Source organism: Phacochoerus africanus, chromosome 7 (assembly GCF_016906955.1).
Source record: "Phacochoerus africanus isolate WHEZ1 chromosome 7, ROS_Pafr_v1, whole genome shotgun sequence".
Lineage (NCBI taxonomy): Eukaryota > Metazoa > Chordata > Mammalia > Artiodactyla > Suidae > Phacochoerus > Phacochoerus africanus.
In genome coordinates this window covers 75,826,552-75,843,891 of record NC_062550.1, presented here as the reverse complement: position 1 = coordinate 75,843,891, position 17,340 = coordinate 75,826,552, and the positions used below count along the sequence as shown (strand labels likewise).

Sequence of the window (17,340 nt, the reverse complement as noted above, 5' to 3'; positions counted from 1 at the left end):
AGGAAAAAATATATATAAGAAGGCCACAGGTATCCTAAGCAGAAGGAGTTGTTATAGGATGAAAGGGGTGATAAAAATTTATATTTTCATAAGTTTAGCTGTGAAGTGAAGGAATAAAACAGGAAAACGGCCGCATCCAGATGAAGAGTAGAGTACACAAGAGAGCCATCTTATGACCCAGTTTCTCCTTGACTTCTAGGATTCTCATTGCTACCAAATAAATGCATAAGTTCACTCATTGCTTGCAAAGTGGTATTTATTTTTCAGATCCAGTCACCAGAAGAACAAAATGCCTAATGATGACATTTTTTTGAGTGAGAAACAAATGTTTAGTTAATCTCACTAGTGATTGTTTTTGTTCGCTTATAAAATAAATACCTGGCCTGGTACAACTGGAAAAGTAATCTAGTTATTATTAGGTCATAGATTGTTGGCACAGATCTAAGCAGGAGCACGCGGTGATGTGCCTGTATCTGTAAGGTAACGTACTACCATCAGGACAGTCAAGAACAATATCTCTGAACTCGTAATCTTCTTCTCGGCAGCAAAGACATGAATTTTTCAACTGGAAGATGTCATAATCATACCTAAAAGAAAAGACATTTCAGTAATAAGAATTTTCAGAATGTCTTCTGAAAGAAATTGCTATCAATGTTCTAATTGTCTAAGTGATTTAGCAAGTCTTCCAAGCAGTTTATCCTTTTCCTTGCATTTCCCTCTTTGCTATAAACTTCTGATGCAGATCTGTGACAACTGGTGTGAAAGACCAAGAAAAAAAAAAAAAGGAAGATGTCCAAAATGGAATTTTTTTTTTTGGTCTTTTTTTTTTAAGGCCTGCACCAGTGGCATATGGTGGCTCCCAGGCTAGGGGTCAAATTGGAGCTGTAGTTGCTGGCCTGTACCACAGCCACAGCAGTGTCAGATCCGAGCCATGTCTGGACATACACCACAGCTCATGGCAATGCTGGATCCTTTAACCCACTGAGCGAGGCCAGGGATCGAACCTGCATCCTCACGGATGCGAGTCAGATTCGTTTCCGCTGAGCCCCGACAGGAACTCCCCAAAATGGGGATTAATAATCTCATAATTAGATCATGAGCATTATGGTACAAAATATAAACTTTTTTTAAACATACAAATTAATACCGAATTATTATTCTCCGTATATCAATCTATGTGTGAAAGTGTAATACATGTCATATCTAAAATGAAAGTGACATTTAAAAAAACACTTATGCAAGAGTATTTACTTAGGTACTCTCTGTAATCACTGTATGAAAATAAATACGTTGTCCATAAATACATTGGCCATAAGCATATTATGTTTGACTTATTTAGAAAACTACTGCAAATGAGCAATCACTATTTAAAATGTTGATTTTATTGTGAAGATATTAATATTTTATTTTATTTTTATTTTTTATTTTTGGTCTTTTTTGCTATTTCCTGGGCCTCTCCCGAGGCACATGGAAGTTCCCACGCTAGGGGTCGAATCGGAGCTGTAGCCACCAGCCTACACCAGGGCCACAGCAACGCGGGATCCGAGCCACGTCTGCAACCTGCACCACAGCTCACGGCAACACTGGATCCTTAACCCACTGAGAAAGGCCAGGGATCAAACCCGCAACCTCATGGTTCCTAGTCAGATTTGTTAACCACTGAGCCACGATGGGAACTCCATTAATATTTTATTTTAATCAGGTCCTGATCACTAGCTCGCATGTAAACATTTGTCCGTGTAAAGTTTTAAAAGCTTAATTTCCTCCACAAGTTTACAAAATCAACACACAGTACACATTCAAAGAAAAACTCACGTGACAGTCTTTTTGCATTCCCCTACACATCTTGCCATCTCAACTTTAATCGTGCAACCATTGTACCTAATAGTCACATTCACGGGTGAAGGTTTGCAACTACTCTTACCTAGAACAAAATGGATAACAGAGTCTGAAATTAGATTTAACATTCACAATGGTTGTCAGTTTTCTTAGCCATAATGTAGCGAATAATAACAACAAATATACCACGATATTCTTGAAAGGTCTAACTATCTTAAGCACCCAGGACAAGGTACCCAGTTAATACTCGGTAAATGTTATCTTATTGTTATTTCTATTATTACTTATTTTATTGTTATTTTTATTATCACAGGAGAAGGGGAAAGAAAAGGAGAAGAAAAAGATGTGGGCAGAAGGAGAAAGGAAAAAAGAGTGGGAGGGAAGAAAAGACAGAGGGGGATAGTTGTTTTTGACATCTATCTTCTCATTGCCGATCCTCCTTATGATCTAATACACCAATTTACAATGTAACCTGCCAGTGTGAGGAGAGCAAATTACATTTTTTCCATGAAAATTAAATTTTCTCCCTTGTAAACCTCACTGGTCTTTACTGCGAAGAATGTTACAAACAAAATGAATAAGTAACATGATATATTAATTGTTAGTTGATGCCTATGGGTTAGATTAGCTGTTGTGTTAAAAACAGGAGACTTTCTATGAATTTGGTTTTAAGGAGACACTACGTTTTCACCAACAGTTTGTTTCTTCCACATATGGAACTTAATTTTACTTACATGTATAGCAACATTGTTTTGAATCATAGACTCTGTCTTCCTATGGGGTAAGAGAAAAGGAAAAAGACTGAAAAACCTCTGTATTTTCTACAAATAATATAACATTTGTTAACACCGAAATAGCATCACAAAGGGGGAAATGGAACAGATAAACATGCTGATCTCAGATCCAGTAAGCACAGATGGGAGCGCATAGTAATAAAAATAAGACTATTTATATTAGTTTTTTTTTTTTCAACAGTGGGTAGAAAGGGAAAAACAACAATTTTAGCTAAATTATTATTTAAAGTAAACTGCAAAAAATAGAAAATATTCCTCTCACTTTTAACAATGGCATTACTACTAGACACTATAAGTTTCTCACAGGCAGGATTTTTACCTTATACATTTAATCTCACACCTATCAATGTTCCCAAGCAAAACTTAATAAATGTTGAAATCCAACATTGAAGTTCTAAAATAAAACTTCAAACTACATTATCAATTATGTGTTCAGGAGCTCTCTTGTGGCGCAGTGGGTTAAGGGTTAACCTGCTGTGTGGGGCAGGTTCAATCCCTGGCTCACGAACTTCTGCATGCTGTTGGCACAGCCAAAAAGAAAAATTATATCTTCATAAAGAAAAATTAGTTAAGTTTAAGCCTTCCTTAATACATTGAACTTAAGCAATCATTAATATAAAACGCTCACTATATTTGGAGGGGATACAAATTGCGGCAAAAAACACGATCTGAACAGTACACTTTTATGTGATTATATTTAAAAATGTGTTTTTTATAGAAAATGATTGACCTGAATTCATGAGTCCTGAACTGTTTTGCTTAAAAATAGCAAAATGCTTTCTAAAGTAAACTACTTTTATGAGTGCTAGATTAAGTTTTATAGAGCTTGCAAATATGTTTGATATGAAAAATATATTTGACAATAAAAAGTGAATGACAGAAGTTTCCATTGTGGCTCAGCAGGAACAAACCCAACTAGTATCCATGAGGAAGCAGGTTTGGTCCCTGGCCTTGCTCAGTGGGCTAGGAATTTGGCATTGCTATGAGCTGTGGTATAGGTCAAAGACAAGTTGCTGTGGATGTGGCTTAGGCCGTCAGCTGCAGATACGATTCAACCCCTAGCCTGGGAACGTCATGTGCCACAGGTATGGCCCTAAAAAAAAAAAAAAAAAAAAAAAAAAAGTAAAAGACATACCTGGAATGAAATCCACAAGAGATCTATGTCCATTGTCCAAATGAAAAATAAGACAGGTTGTGTTCATTTTTTTTTTTTTTTGGTTCTGCCCAGGCATGGGAAAGTACCTCTGCCAGGGATGGAACCAGTGCCACAGCAGCAACCCAAGCTGCTGCAGCACAATGCCGACTCCTTAACCCACTGCACCATCAGGGAACTCCCAGTTATGTTTATATTCGACATGAGAAGTGACTCTTGTTGGTCACTGCTTAAGAAGATGACTTACTTCTGCGCACCAGGTCTGCTTTGGGCAGTTTTGGACCACGGCTGTGAAACCAGTGTTCTGGCAGGAGTAGGTAACACATGGGTTGTTGGGGTCATCAAATGAAGAACCAACCTGGGAGGTGGAGAGCAGGAGAACAAGCGCTTATTCATCTTGATTTTCTTTTTAGGTTGACAACAAAACAGGTAAAAGTTTTTCTCAAATTCAAAATGTTTAGCGAATTTCCAGAGGCACTTTGAGCCATTAGATTAATATTTAAGAAAAGGTGGATTAAGGTCTTCCACTTCCATGAATAAATCAAAATGCCTCACTGAGAGCACAGAATATGTCAATATCTTCAATCTTCAAATTAAGATTCATCTATGGTAGCACTCTTATGTTTTTTCAAGGATTTTAGAGAAAGTCCCACAAGACATGGTCTATCTTTGCTTTTAAAATTCTCAAGATTACTTTTAATTAATTTATGTGCAAAATTCGAAGCTCAGTTTGGGAAATTCTATTTATATCAGGGCCTCAAATCACAAAGTGAACTTTCTGGTAAACTGAAATTTTATTATCTCAACTATTTAGCATATAAATGATTAGAAGTAAAACTTTCCTTTGTTCTTTAAACATCATATTTTATGTTTAAAACCTGTCATAGGTTTTCAAGTCAGATCACCTTTGGAAACTAAAATGTAAGAAGCCCAGATAGAAATGTGAGTGTAATAAATGAGTTATCAAATTAAATTATTACTAAATTATAGAGTCTTTCATGTACTTCCTAACATACCACATATTTTATTTTAGATTTCATTTTTTAAGTATTTAGTATCACCAGTTCGAATTTATTAATATCAGTTTGAGAGTCATGCGGTTTTTTTATGGCTTTGTGATACTTTTTCTAAAATTTAAATTACTTTCCAATATGCCAAATCAGTTGTCAAATCCAGTCCTGAATAAACTGTGTTGTTATAGTCCCATAATGGAGTTCTAATCTTTAGGGTTTTCTTACTTATCTCTGACAGTTTGGCCATCTGATCTTTCTAGCTATAATTACAGTTGAACTCTGTTCATTGCTTTGAAAGTTACAAAATATGTCTTCTCCATCTGGTGAGACACCTGGGAAATTCTCTTCAGAAACTCCACTGCTAGGTTAATGATCAAGTATATTTTCCTCTTTGAAACCAGTTATGGTCGATGTTACATTTGACCTTTCTTTTGACATGAATGTGGGGAAAAAAAAAAAAAAACAGATTCCACTCTGCCATTATCTCCAATTTTTTCATATAAGCTGAAAAAGCCTGAATCTATTCAGAATGATGTTAATAAAAGTCTTTAAAGTAGAAATGACCTTACCTCATAGTCTGTATTGTTAAATAAACATGTTCTTTGTTCTGAAAAAAAAATACACATTTTATCCTATGATAAACATTATAATTTTTATTTACAAAACAGAAATTGTATATGAGCTTGTATTTATCAACCAATAAGGAAACATTATAATGTTTCTTCCCAGAACACCATTATCTCCTTTTAATCCACTGCTTATGTTCGTAACTGCTACTTCTGGGTTTTTCCTACTCCAAAGATAGTAAGTTTTCAGAGGGCAAGTAATGATTCTGTTTTATTTATTACACCCATCAAGTACTTGACCCATATTAGTAGCTCAATAAATCTCTCTGGAATATGTGAGTACGTAAATTACGATTCAATTCAGTTCAAATAATATATGAGGAATACACACCACAGTGTCCGATTTCACAGCAGGTATCATTAGCTTTGAACCTGACGAGTCTCTCTCCAGTTTTGCATGTGGGTAGAGAAGGACATTCCTTGGGTTTACAGTCTACAGCCTTTGCCTCGGTACAGGTGCATTTATGGCAATTGGCAGTCCATACATCCCCAGGCTAAAATACAAACCAAGTTTAGACTTCTATGCAAATATGAGAAGGACAGCAGATTTGAATTAGAGACAACCTGTGTACTTACAGACTTCTCTTCTCCCAGGGGACCATGACAAACTGTTAACATGATATGACAAATGTTAATTAAATTTGGCAAAATATAACTGTAAGTTGCACATAACCACCAGGTGACCAATACTGACTGGGCACCAAGATTTTAGAGATATAGAATTATGAAGGATTATAAGGTGCCATAAGGTGGAGAAAACGCATCCACCTAATTTAAGCAAACTGTCCCCAGCAAGCATATATGTATTTCCTATTTTTACAATCCCTAGAAAGGACAATTCTTGATCTCTCCTGACAGTAGTCAATAAATCTTATGGCTACTGTTTTACTTTCTAACTTCTGCCTGCATAATCCTACAAGTCACCAAGGCTACAAAATTACCAGGCCCAAGGGCTCTTTCTCAAGTTTTTCAAGTTCCCTACAATAGCTAAGATTTGTAACACACCTTCTTGAAAACAATCTTCCTTCAGACTGAACGCTCTGAAATTCCTCTTTATTAGCAGACTTTCATCCTTCCTCCCCTTTTGTCTCTATTCTTGCCCCTGGTACCTTCCTCCGCCTTTACAGTATCCACTGTAATATCAAGTAGAGGACTCACAAACTTCTACTTCCAGTCCAGACATCCCTTAGGGGCTATGGACCGAAATCTCCCCCAGCCTAATAAACAGCATCTCAGCAGATCTTTAGGAACCTCAAACTCAATATGCACAAAACAGGTGGTAACATCTTGCCCCTAAAACCAGTTTTTTATCTAAACTGGTCACCTCCTGCCAAGAACTGTAATATTCTTTCAATTACTTAAGCTTAAAATTTAAAGTCATCTTGATTCTTTTTCCTTTCAAGCATTTGGCATTGAATCTACTACAAAATTGTATACTCTTATCCTCACTTGAATCCCTTCCTTTCCTGGTTTTACTTGTTAACAGTATTGCTATGGGAACTTATTATCTTTGATATAGCACAATTTGGCTTTTTCGGGGGTTATTCTGATTCAGACCTCTTTCCAATCCAGTCAATTCTCTATGCCACAGGTGGAATAGTTTTTCTAAAGCTGAATTTTCATTCCATCATTGTTTTGATGGAAAACTTCTGATACCGCTTATAGTCTTGTAAACTAAACATCTTATTTCAGCATTCTAGCTTCTGAGGTTGCCATGTTTCCAATTATCTCAACCTTGTCTCACTTCTCTCACTTACAAACCCTGAACTAATCTACTTACTGTTCTCAAACTCTAGTTCTCTAATGAAATGAGAATCCTTCCAAAGAACACAATATATGTAATATATGTGACATATAATATGCACTTTCTATATAATAAGTCAGTCATATTTTTCACTGTGAAATTTATCTTCAGCCTTATATGAAAATTGCCTACGTTTCTTTGAAAACCTCTCTTCTCCCACCATATCCTGAGATCAGAGAATGATTTTTTTGTTAACTTTTGCCACTTTCTACAAAGCACATCACATTGGCTTAATAATTTTAGAGGAACTCAAATTATTGAATGCTGGTTACTCCAAATTTTTCTTGCTGCAATTCAGTTCTCAGAAAAGCTAGCATTATCTAGTTTAAAAATACTATCAGGAGTTCCCATTGTGGCTTAGCAGAAACGAATCTGACTAGCATCCATGAGGACTCAGGTTTGATCCCTGGCCTTGCTCAGGGGCTTAAGGATCCCAGGTTGTGGCGAGCCATGGTGTAGGTCACAGACTCTGCTCAGATCTGGCGTGGCTGTGGCTGTGGGTAGGCCAGTGGCTACAGCTCCAATTCAACCCTTAGCCTGGGAATCTCTATATGTCACAGGCGTGGCCTTAAAAAGAAAAAAAAAAAAAGTAAAAGTACTATCAATGACAATATTTGATCAAGCTATCATATAGGTACATGAAACAGTTTATATAGTAACTAAACTATTTTAATTGACAAGATGCATTTGTTTGGTTTGACTTTATTAGTTTGTGTGTGACAAAACATACTATCATTCAATATTTATTTGGTAGATAAAAGCTAAAGTCATCCACTTCAAGTTTTCCTATTCTATAACATATGCATAGTTAATGACATTTATTGGCATGCCCTCTGAATTTTGATTTGCAAGAAGAACCATTAATGTAGAAAGATTGATTTTTGAGTAGAGAATTCTTACCTGGTGGTGGTGGAAGAGGTGCTGGACATCCTATGCAGAGAAAGATACCTCATATTAGTCTTTGAAGTTATTGGAAAAGTTTGGAGTAAATATAATTGTCTAATTGCTGAAAATAATTGGCTACATGACTGCATTGCTAGTCTTACAAGCAGACATATTTCCATCAATCTTCTCTTTCTGCTCCTCGTGGCATTTGACATTCCACCATTAGAGAGTATTTCCTTTAGATCTCAAGTGTTAATGGGAAGGAGATATGAGAATCAAAAGGGGAAATGAGAATCAAAGTAAGCTTCTCTTCAAAATTTCTTAGAAGACAATTATGACTGATAGGACTATAAAATATACAATCAAACAAGGAAACGGACAATTCAGATGTAGGAAACATAAGTAGTATTAGCTACCTGGTTTTAATCTTTTAAGAATTTTTATCCTCCTTTTGTCTTTTTACAATATTATAATCTTGTTCTATATCTACCCTCACCAAATACTTTAAACTACTCTTTTTTTGAAGCCTTAACATATCACAAAGTTTGGCCAACCCTACAATCCACTCATAAATTTCAAATTCTATCTCCAAATTACTAAAAATCACATTAATATTTTTATTCTATCTACCAAGCAGAAAGCTAAATGAGGAGCAACAGAATATTTGAAAGAAACTTATAGTTTCTTCACATTTGGGTGAAAAGAACCCAACAATTAATAGGTACAGAAAAACATAAAAGAAATTAATTAAAGATATGCAAATCTGGGAAATCAAGTGTTTCTCTTTACTAAGGGAAACTGAGGTAATTCCCAATTATAAATGCTTGACTGAATAGCAGAAACCACCAACAGGAGAGAGAAATGATCTCTAGGCATAAATATAACAGAAACTTTCCTTACCCAGAATTCTAAGAATTCATTGAAGAAATGCATAACAGGAGGAATAAAATAATCTCATAATCTCCACATTCCTATCAAGAGTAATTTCTTTAAGACCTACCAGATCATGTCATTCCCTTAACAAAATCCTTAAGGAGATCCCATTTATTGTAAGGGTAAAATCTCATTTAAGTTTGGAAATAAGATCCTTCATAAACATTCCTTTGTTTACCTTCCTAATCTCATTTCTTCCCTGAACTCCACAGACAGACATTACCAATCCCTGGTTGATTCCTAAAGTCACTCATGCCTTCCCACATCTTTGTGTTTACAAGTGACATTTGGCAGGAATTCTCTCCTACCCTAGCTAATACTAAATTCAAACATCTCTTCCCTGATGCCTTCACTCAACATTACGCTACCAACTAGTAAGCAGAAGTTAACACTCCCACTGCACTTCCAAAAACATAACTGTTCTGCACTTGTTTGAGTAGCATTAAATACACTGTAATGATAGTTTCTGTTCCCATAATAATCTCTCTCTCTCTCTCTCTCTCTCTCACACACACACACACACACACACGTGAAAGTATGTTAGTTGAAACACAACAAAGAAATTAATACTTTCCCCATACTGACCTGTTTTATTTTCATTTTCTTGATCTTCTGTTGCTCCTGCAGTGGTTTCTGAAGTAAAAGGACAGTGCTGTCATTCTATTTATTAGAATATCAGGTCCCCTCTCAAGCCTCTGTTTGTGCAGGCACAAATGATCACACACATTCACATTTAAGGGATGCTACAGGTGGAAGAAACAATTCATTCTAGTGCATTTGGGTCATTTCAGTTTACCTGGGGAGGATACTTTGGGGCTTGCTGTGATTTCTTTTGACACTGAGGTGGAGCCTGTTGAAGGAAATATAAAAAATTTCAGGAATATCACATTTCATAATCTCATTCTCAGAGACTTCAAGGTCATAACTAAGTCTTCAGGAGAGGAGTTCTAGCGAAAGCCTAACTCAAAAGATCCTAGAGGGGAAAAAAATCCCTAGCTGAACTTCAAAGTCATGTCCCCAAAGGGAATTTCAGATAATTTTCCCGCTCTCTCTCCTGTTTCTTTCCCACCATTCCTCTTCCCCAAACTCTATTCCTTATACATAATCACAGGCACACTGATCCCTGAAGAGTTGGTATTGCTAGCATTTGTCTGTTGCATTCCAGCTCTAGAAGTTTCCTTGATTCCTGTGGAAGTTGGGAGAAGAACAAATATACGAGTAGAGGGGACTAGAAAAGCTAGAGTTTAACTTCAAGCAAACTGTCTTGTTTTCTGAGATGCCACCAAACAAAGCTCATTTATTTTTATTTGACTTACCTGTGGTAGAAATTCTAGGAGCAGTAGTTGTTTCAGATGCTTCCCTGGAGGTACCTAAAACAAGTAGGAAAAATGTAGTGAGCTTTTTCTGGTCTCAGAAGAGTGAATCTGAAGACATCTTCTCATGGAATGAGTCTCAAAGGTGTACCGGAGTGTCTAATACACTTACTATTTCTAGCTCATGCTCCTGCCATTCTCAGAGACTTCAAGGTCATAACTGGGCCCTATCCTAGCAACTCCTTGCTCACAGAAGAACTGAATATTTTCCTATGACCCTGGTAACTTTACCACCTGAGGTCTTCTTCTCTAAATGACAAGAACTAATTTCATCCTTAGCTCTTTTACTTTCTATATCCTAGTTTCCTAGCTCTCCTGTATTAGTTTTGGGAGGGGAGTTGTATGAGCTGTTTATATACTTTGGATATTAACCCATTTGGATATTGTCTCCCATTTAGTAGGTTGTGTTTTCATTTTGTTGGTGGTTTCCTTTGTGTGAAAAAGCTTTTAAATTTTATTAGGTTCCATTTGCTTATTTTTGTTTTTATTTCTTTTGCTTTAGGAGATAGATCCAAAAAAAAAATATTGCTATAATTTATTTCAGAGTATTCTGCCTCTGTTCGCTTCTAGGAATTTTATGGTTTCACGTCTTACATTTAGGTCTTTAATCCTTTAGAACCATCATATGATCCAACAATTCCACTCCTGGTTATATATTCAGGCAAAAACAAAACATGCACCCCAATATACATAGCAGCACTCTTTGTCCAAAATATAGAAGCAACCAAGTGTCCATCAACAGATAAATGGATAAAGAAGATATATATATGTATATATATTATATATATATCATATATATCACATATATATGATATATATATGTGTGTGTGTATATATATATATATAAAATACAAGCAATGGACTATTACTCTGCCATAAAAAAGAATGAACTTCTGCCAATGTGGATGGACCTAGAGAGTATTATGCTTAGTGAAATAAGTCAGAGAAAGACAAATACTTATATGTTGAATCTATAAAATAAAAACCAAATAAATGTATGCAGCAAAATAGAGGTATAGGAAACAAACTAGTAGATACAGTGGGGAGAGGGGAGAGGGAATAGGGAAGAGGCAAGATAGAGGTATGAGGTTAAGCAATACAAACTACTGTGTATAAAATAGGTAAGCAGCAAAGATACACTATACTCTACCTCCCTTTGGTAGCATGTGCTTGTGTACCTCTCCAAACTTACTTGGAAGTTCTGGTTGGAGCCCAGAAACTCAGAAGAGGAAGTCAAGCTTAGATGTCCAGAAGAGGACTTTCCCTAAGGAGATTCTACCCTATTTCCTGGCCCTTTATCTTTACCTTCAACATTCCCCTATGTTGAAGCAAAGGCATAGGAATCATTAATTGAAAACACAACAGACTTGAACAACTGACTCTTATTTGTTTGCACCCCAGCTCTGGTGGTAGTCCCTAAGAAAGGCAAATAAGAATGAAGTCATTTTGTGCACTACTACAACAGTTCCAGAGAAGGGCTCTTATTTGTCTAGGCCTAGCTACTTAGAGCCATTTGCTAAAAATCTACTTGCCTGTATTTGAACTTCCAGGAATAACTGTTGTGCTAGAGGCTACCCCAGTGGTACCTGTAATAAGAGAGAAGGATGAGCCTCATAAAGCCTTTCTCACCCTAAGAAGAGGGTGGTATTAACAAATATTTCTGTTTCTCTGAGTCAGTAGAAAACAGTTTAATAATTTTTCTTGCTCAAAAGATTAACCTGGCATGTTTTCCAAAGTACTTCCTCATGATTGCATGTTCAAATATATAGGAGGAAAAAGTTGTACTTGCTTCATAGATCTTATTTCTCTAGATCTTGGATTCTCTAGAACTTGAAATTACATGAGAAATGTCTGTCCTATATTTACATGATTTACTTCTAGTGACTTAACTCCTTGGTTTTCCAGAAAAAAAGTAGCAATAGAAAAAAATTGTCTGAACTTGCGATCAAGGATTAGGCATCTCCATCAAAGCCTTAATTAACAAATTTACTTGCATCAATTGCAGTGACCTTCACTCACCTTCTTGGCTACTGGTGACTCCTCCTGATCCTGGGCTATTGCCTGACAAAACAAAAGGAGAAAAATTCCTTTCTTTCTTTGTTTTCTTCTGTTTACATCCCCACCTGTGGCATATGAAAATTCTAGGTGTCTAATAGGAGCTGCAGCTGCCAGCCTACACCACAGCTACAGCAACACCAGATCCGAGCTGCATCTGTGACTACATGGCAACTTGTAGCAATGCCTGATCCTTAACTCACTGAGGCCAGGGATTGAACATGCATCCTCATGGACACCATGTTGGGTTCTTAAGCAGCTGAGCCACCATGGGAACTCCAAAAGAAATAAAAGGATGTGACTAGAGAATCACATCTATAGTATGTCCTCAAGGAAAAACCAAGGTGGGTCTTATGACCTGTTATTAAATTCAAAGAGGCCAGATTTAAGAAGGTTAATTTTCATTCACAGCCTGTATGTAGTAAACCCGAGTGAAAAAAACCATGGAGAATCCAAAATCTAGTGAAACCCACCTGATGAAATCCCTGCTTCAGTGGTTCCAACACCTTTAAAAGTTGTGGCTTCTGTAAAGGTAAAGGAAGAAAAATTGAGAAGATTGAGAGTTGGTAAATATAAAAATGATGCAGCAGTACACAATCTTGTCCCTAGAGCCACTTAAAGGAAAATTCCATTTACTATTTGACTTACCTGTTTTGACACCTCCAGGTGAGGATGTAGTACCAGAGCCTGTCTCAGTGGTACCTGAGACGGAAGATAAAAGAGAGGGAAATGTGCAATGATGTCTTTCTTATTGCATGGAGATCATGGTTTAAGACAAATCCTGTATTTCCGTGAGAGAATGCATTGCTTTTCTAGGACTTCTTGCTCCAAAGGTGAAATAAGTATTTTTTATTGATCTATTTATTTCCTCTGGTAAAGTCCAGTCTTCTAGGATCCTTCTTTTCTGGAATTAGTATCGTGGAGGTTGGCAACTCCCCCATCTTCAACTTTTTAACCTCCTCTCATCTGTTTTACTTCTAAAGACCGGCTCCCTGAAGTTATTTTGATGACTCATGAAGGTTAAAAACGGAAAGGATTAAGAATCTTGGCATCCTTAATTGAAATTAATCAAGTATTTCAAGATTGTTCTCCCTTCTAAATTCAAAGTTTTATATATATATATATATATATATATATATATATATATATATATATCAGAGCTGCAGCCCACCGCCTACGCCAGAGCCACAGCAACAGGGGATCCAAGCCGAGTCTGCCACCTACACCACAGCTCACAGCAATGCCAGATCCTTATCCTGCTGAGCAAGGCCAAGGATCGAACCTGCAACCTCATCGCTCCTAGTCGGATTCGTTAACCACTTAGCCATAGCGGAAACACCCAAAGTTTTATAATTGTAAAGCTGGGCACTCTTCAATGTAATAATGAAAAAAAAACATGAAGATTCTGCTTGATCTTATTTGATCTGAAATTCTGAATCCCCAAATTAGAAGCAATATAGTGCTCTTGGGTCACATCACAATACTAAAAAACTTTGTCTTATGGATTTGACTTAATCCATAAGGCAATTGCTAAACCCCAACTCCTCCCCTTTTCAGGCTCCTTTTTCTTTGCCCACCCTGTACAGCCCCAGCAATCACGTTTCAATGTATTTGTCTTCTCTTCTCACTCTATCTGTTCACCATAAGGAAATGCTACACAGCATCCACAGTTTCAAGTATTACTTATAAGTGATAGACTGACAAGTCTCTATCTCCCAGTACAAGCCTCTCTTCCGTGTTCTAGTTGTATTGAACACTCCTGCTGAGCATATTAGCTGGAAACCTCAGAGCATCTTGAACTGTCAGAATTTGACCTCACTATATTTTCTATCAGTTATCATTTTTTCCTTCCTCTAGTATACTCCCAAATTTACTGGGTGGCACGACCATCCATCTACCCAGGCACTCAAACCATGAAACAGAACTCATCCAAACTTCTTCCTATCCTTCATCTGCCCCCTAACCACTACTACACTAAAACTGAATATAACTTGTCAATACATTGCTCATTCCCTCTGATCATCCTTCTGCCTCCTATTTCCTCATTACTGCCTTATTTCAGTCTCCTAATTATGCCTATCTTCTAACAGTCTCAAGCTGGAAAACAGGTCTGCACCTTTACTCTCTTATGCCACTTCACATCAATTTTCAAAATTATGTCTAGCTAATCTTCCAAAAAAGAAAATCTGTGCATGGTAATCAGCATACCAAATAAATTTTCAATTGCACCTTATTGCCAAGGGATCATGTTTTACATTTTTGGTTGGATAATAATCGAACACTCTATTATGATATTATTATGGTGAAATATAAAATTGATGCATGATCTCTTTTTTTCACCTTATTTCAGGAAATTTCACCTAGAAGTTTCAAAAATCTCCCAGCATCTGCTCTTGCAGTTTTCTCTCAATGCCTGGATTATAGTCCACAAGTATACTGGACTATTAGAAGAAATGATACAATTTTCATAAATTTGTTAAGTTTCCTCTAATAAATGCCCCCAAGAAAAGGCAAAGGCAGAATATAAATTATCAGGAACCCAATAGTTTCTTTGCTTATGCTTCCTTCTGTGAAAGTTGTACCTCTGAGAATGAAAGGGTGGAAATTAGTGAGGGCTAATAGAAAGTCATAAAAGTGTTATCACGTGCTATTGCCCCAGAAATTGCCCCAAGAAAGAAATGATAGCACCTTTTTCCTCATTGAATTACCTGTGTTGGAACTTCCAGGTGAGAGGGTGCTGCCAAAACCCACTGCAGTAGTACCTGAAAGCAAAATTGAATGGTATCTTTGTGTCAATATTATTCCTATAATAAGAAGAGCATATTATAGGATAAGATGGGTAAACTACATAATTCTTTATTTTGTGAAAAGACTCTGAATTTTCAGGGATAGTTTTTTCCAGAGTTTTTTATGTTTCTTTCTATTTTTGTTGTTAATATTTTTGTCTTTTGTCCTTTTAGGGCCACACCCCCTGCATATGGAGGTTCCCAGGCTACGGGTCCAATTGGAGCTGTAGCTGCAGGCCTACCCCACAGCCACAGCAACGCCAGATCCAAGCAGTGTCTGTGATCTACACCATAGCTCACGGCAACGCCGGAGCCTCAACCCACCGAGCGAGGCCAGGAACCGAACCCACAACCTCATGGTTCCTAGTCGCATTCATTTCTGCTGTACCATGATGGGAACTCCGTGTTTCTTTCTAATGTAATGTTTCATTCCCAATAAAACTTGGTGAGGAGAGGGTGCAATGGGGGAGGGGAGCGTTTCAGTGATAATATTCCTTTCTCTGGGATCAGTGTCAGGATACAAAGGTATTTTCCTCTACTAACCTGTTTGAATGCCAGTGACTTGGGTTCTAGATTCCCCTAGAAGAATAAACAATGAAGGGTTTACGGTCCACTGAATTTTCATTTGGTTAAAGTATTGATGTGAATGAAATCTTAATGTTCAAGTAAAGTTTAGACATGTGGAGAAGAAATCTAGTGCTATAGTACGGCAGTAGTAGAGCATCATGGCTAAGTGGGTGGACTTTGAATCCAGACCGCCCAAGTTGAAATCTGCTGCTTCTTTGCTGTGTGACCTTGCACAAGTTAGTTAATATCTCTGAGCCACAGGTTTTCTCATCTTTGAAAACAATAGTACTTACCTCAGTTTGGGGTGAGAGAAAAGAAATAATAATGTGTAAGGTTCAGAATAGTGCCTCGCACATAGTTAGTGTTCAAAAGATTTAGCTAGTGTTGCTACTGTAGGTGAAAAATGGAGAGGTTATGAAGCTTGTGTGCTCACCTGTATTTATTCCACTTCCTGGTGTCCCACTGCCTCCAGAGGGCACTATACTTTCTAAGAGAGAAGAAAGGTTAAAAAAAAAATGTAAGGAAGAGGATTTAGCATTCTCAGGAGAGTTGAGGACAATTTTCTTGAAAACAGTACCATGAAAGAAACGTCACTACCAAAGGTTTTCCTGTGGAGGATTCTCTTGGTTGGTTGGCTCACCTGAGTTAGAAGTCCCAGATTCAAATGTAGTGCCAGAAGCTACCCTCTTGGTACCTGCAAGGAGGAGAGAGGTGGTAACTCTTCCTCTCATGGGAGGAATCTGATCATCTTTGGGGCTTTTTCAATTGCTTATGAATTGTTTGTGTTCTCTTATACACAGTTTTATCCCCAAATCAGACAACAATGCAAATTCCTCAGCATAGGAGCCTTCTTTTCTGGAATTTAAGGATTATTCATGCTCTGCCCTTTATTCTTCTGGCCCCCGTCCCGCCATAGTCACCTAATGATGTGCTTCTAGTTCCTTCATTTATCAGTACTCCAGTGGTAGCTCCTAAGAGGATGAAAACAGGAAAACTTCTGAGTGTAAAGATACACACATTGGGATAACCACTGCACATTTTCAGTCACTTTTGTACTTAAGGATCCAATGAATAGAGATTGATTTTTTTGTGTGTTCTCATTGTAGCCTTCTGCTTACCTGAAATAGCACCCTCTGGGACCGTCTTTCCATCATTTAATTTTGTGGTGAGGAAAAAGAAAACTTTCTAGACATTTGGATCTACATATATGACACTAGACCGTGGAAACAGAGGGACTTCAAAAATATGCCCCATTTAATTCAAAGTCAAGTAACAAAAAAAAAAACCATAGATATGAGATGAGAGTTTCTAAAAAGTTCCTTTCTAAGAAACAAAAAACCACAGTCGACCCTTGAACAATACAGGGGTCGGGGGTGCCAACTCTCTTCGTAGTCAAAAATCCACGCATAATTTACAGTGGGCCCTCTGTAATCACAGCTCCTCCCTATCCATTGTTCCACATCCATGGTTTCAAGCAACCACAGATTGTGTGGTAAGAGTAATACTTATTGT

The 17,340-nt window shown here is 37.2% G+C and overlaps 1 protein-coding gene across 1 annotated transcript in view; it reads right to left on the bottom strand.

Annotated features, from left to right (window-relative positions):
• Window positions 1–238: 238 nt before the first annotated feature.
• Window positions 239–17,340, bottom strand: part of MUC19 (mucin 19, oligomeric) — a 112,233-nt gene continuing 95,131 nt past the window's right edge. The window contains exons 58-77 of the mRNA XM_047785774.1: window positions 16,749–16,799; window positions 16,469–16,522; window positions 16,262–16,315; window positions 15,805–15,840; window positions 15,184–15,237; window positions 13,124–13,177; window positions 12,949–12,999; window positions 12,440–12,481; window positions 11,953–12,006; window positions 10,364–10,417; window positions 9,844–9,897; window positions 9,633–9,680; window positions 8,130–8,159; window positions 6,002–6,033; window positions 5,757–5,919; window positions 5,369–5,406; window positions 4,034–4,144; window positions 2,574–2,613; window positions 1,816–1,924; window positions 239–587 (exon numbers count right to left, since the gene is read on the bottom strand). Of these exons, the coding sequence (XP_047641730.1) occupies window positions 416–587; window positions 1,816–1,924; window positions 2,574–2,613; window positions 4,034–4,144; window positions 5,369–5,406; window positions 5,757–5,919; window positions 6,002–6,033; window positions 8,130–8,159; window positions 9,633–9,680; window positions 9,844–9,897; window positions 10,364–10,417; window positions 11,953–12,006; window positions 12,440–12,481; window positions 12,949–12,999; window positions 13,124–13,177; window positions 15,184–15,237; window positions 15,805–15,840; window positions 16,262–16,315; window positions 16,469–16,522; window positions 16,749–16,799 (1,301 nt within the window). The 3' untranslated portion in view covers window positions 239–415. The remainder of the gene's footprint in view (window positions 588–1,815; window positions 1,925–2,573; window positions 2,614–4,033; window positions 4,145–5,368; window positions 5,407–5,756; window positions 5,920–6,001; window positions 6,034–8,129; window positions 8,160–9,632; window positions 9,681–9,843; window positions 9,898–10,363; window positions 10,418–11,952; window positions 12,007–12,439; window positions 12,482–12,948; window positions 13,000–13,123; window positions 13,178–15,183; window positions 15,238–15,804; window positions 15,841–16,261; window positions 16,316–16,468; window positions 16,523–16,748; window positions 16,800–17,340) is intronic.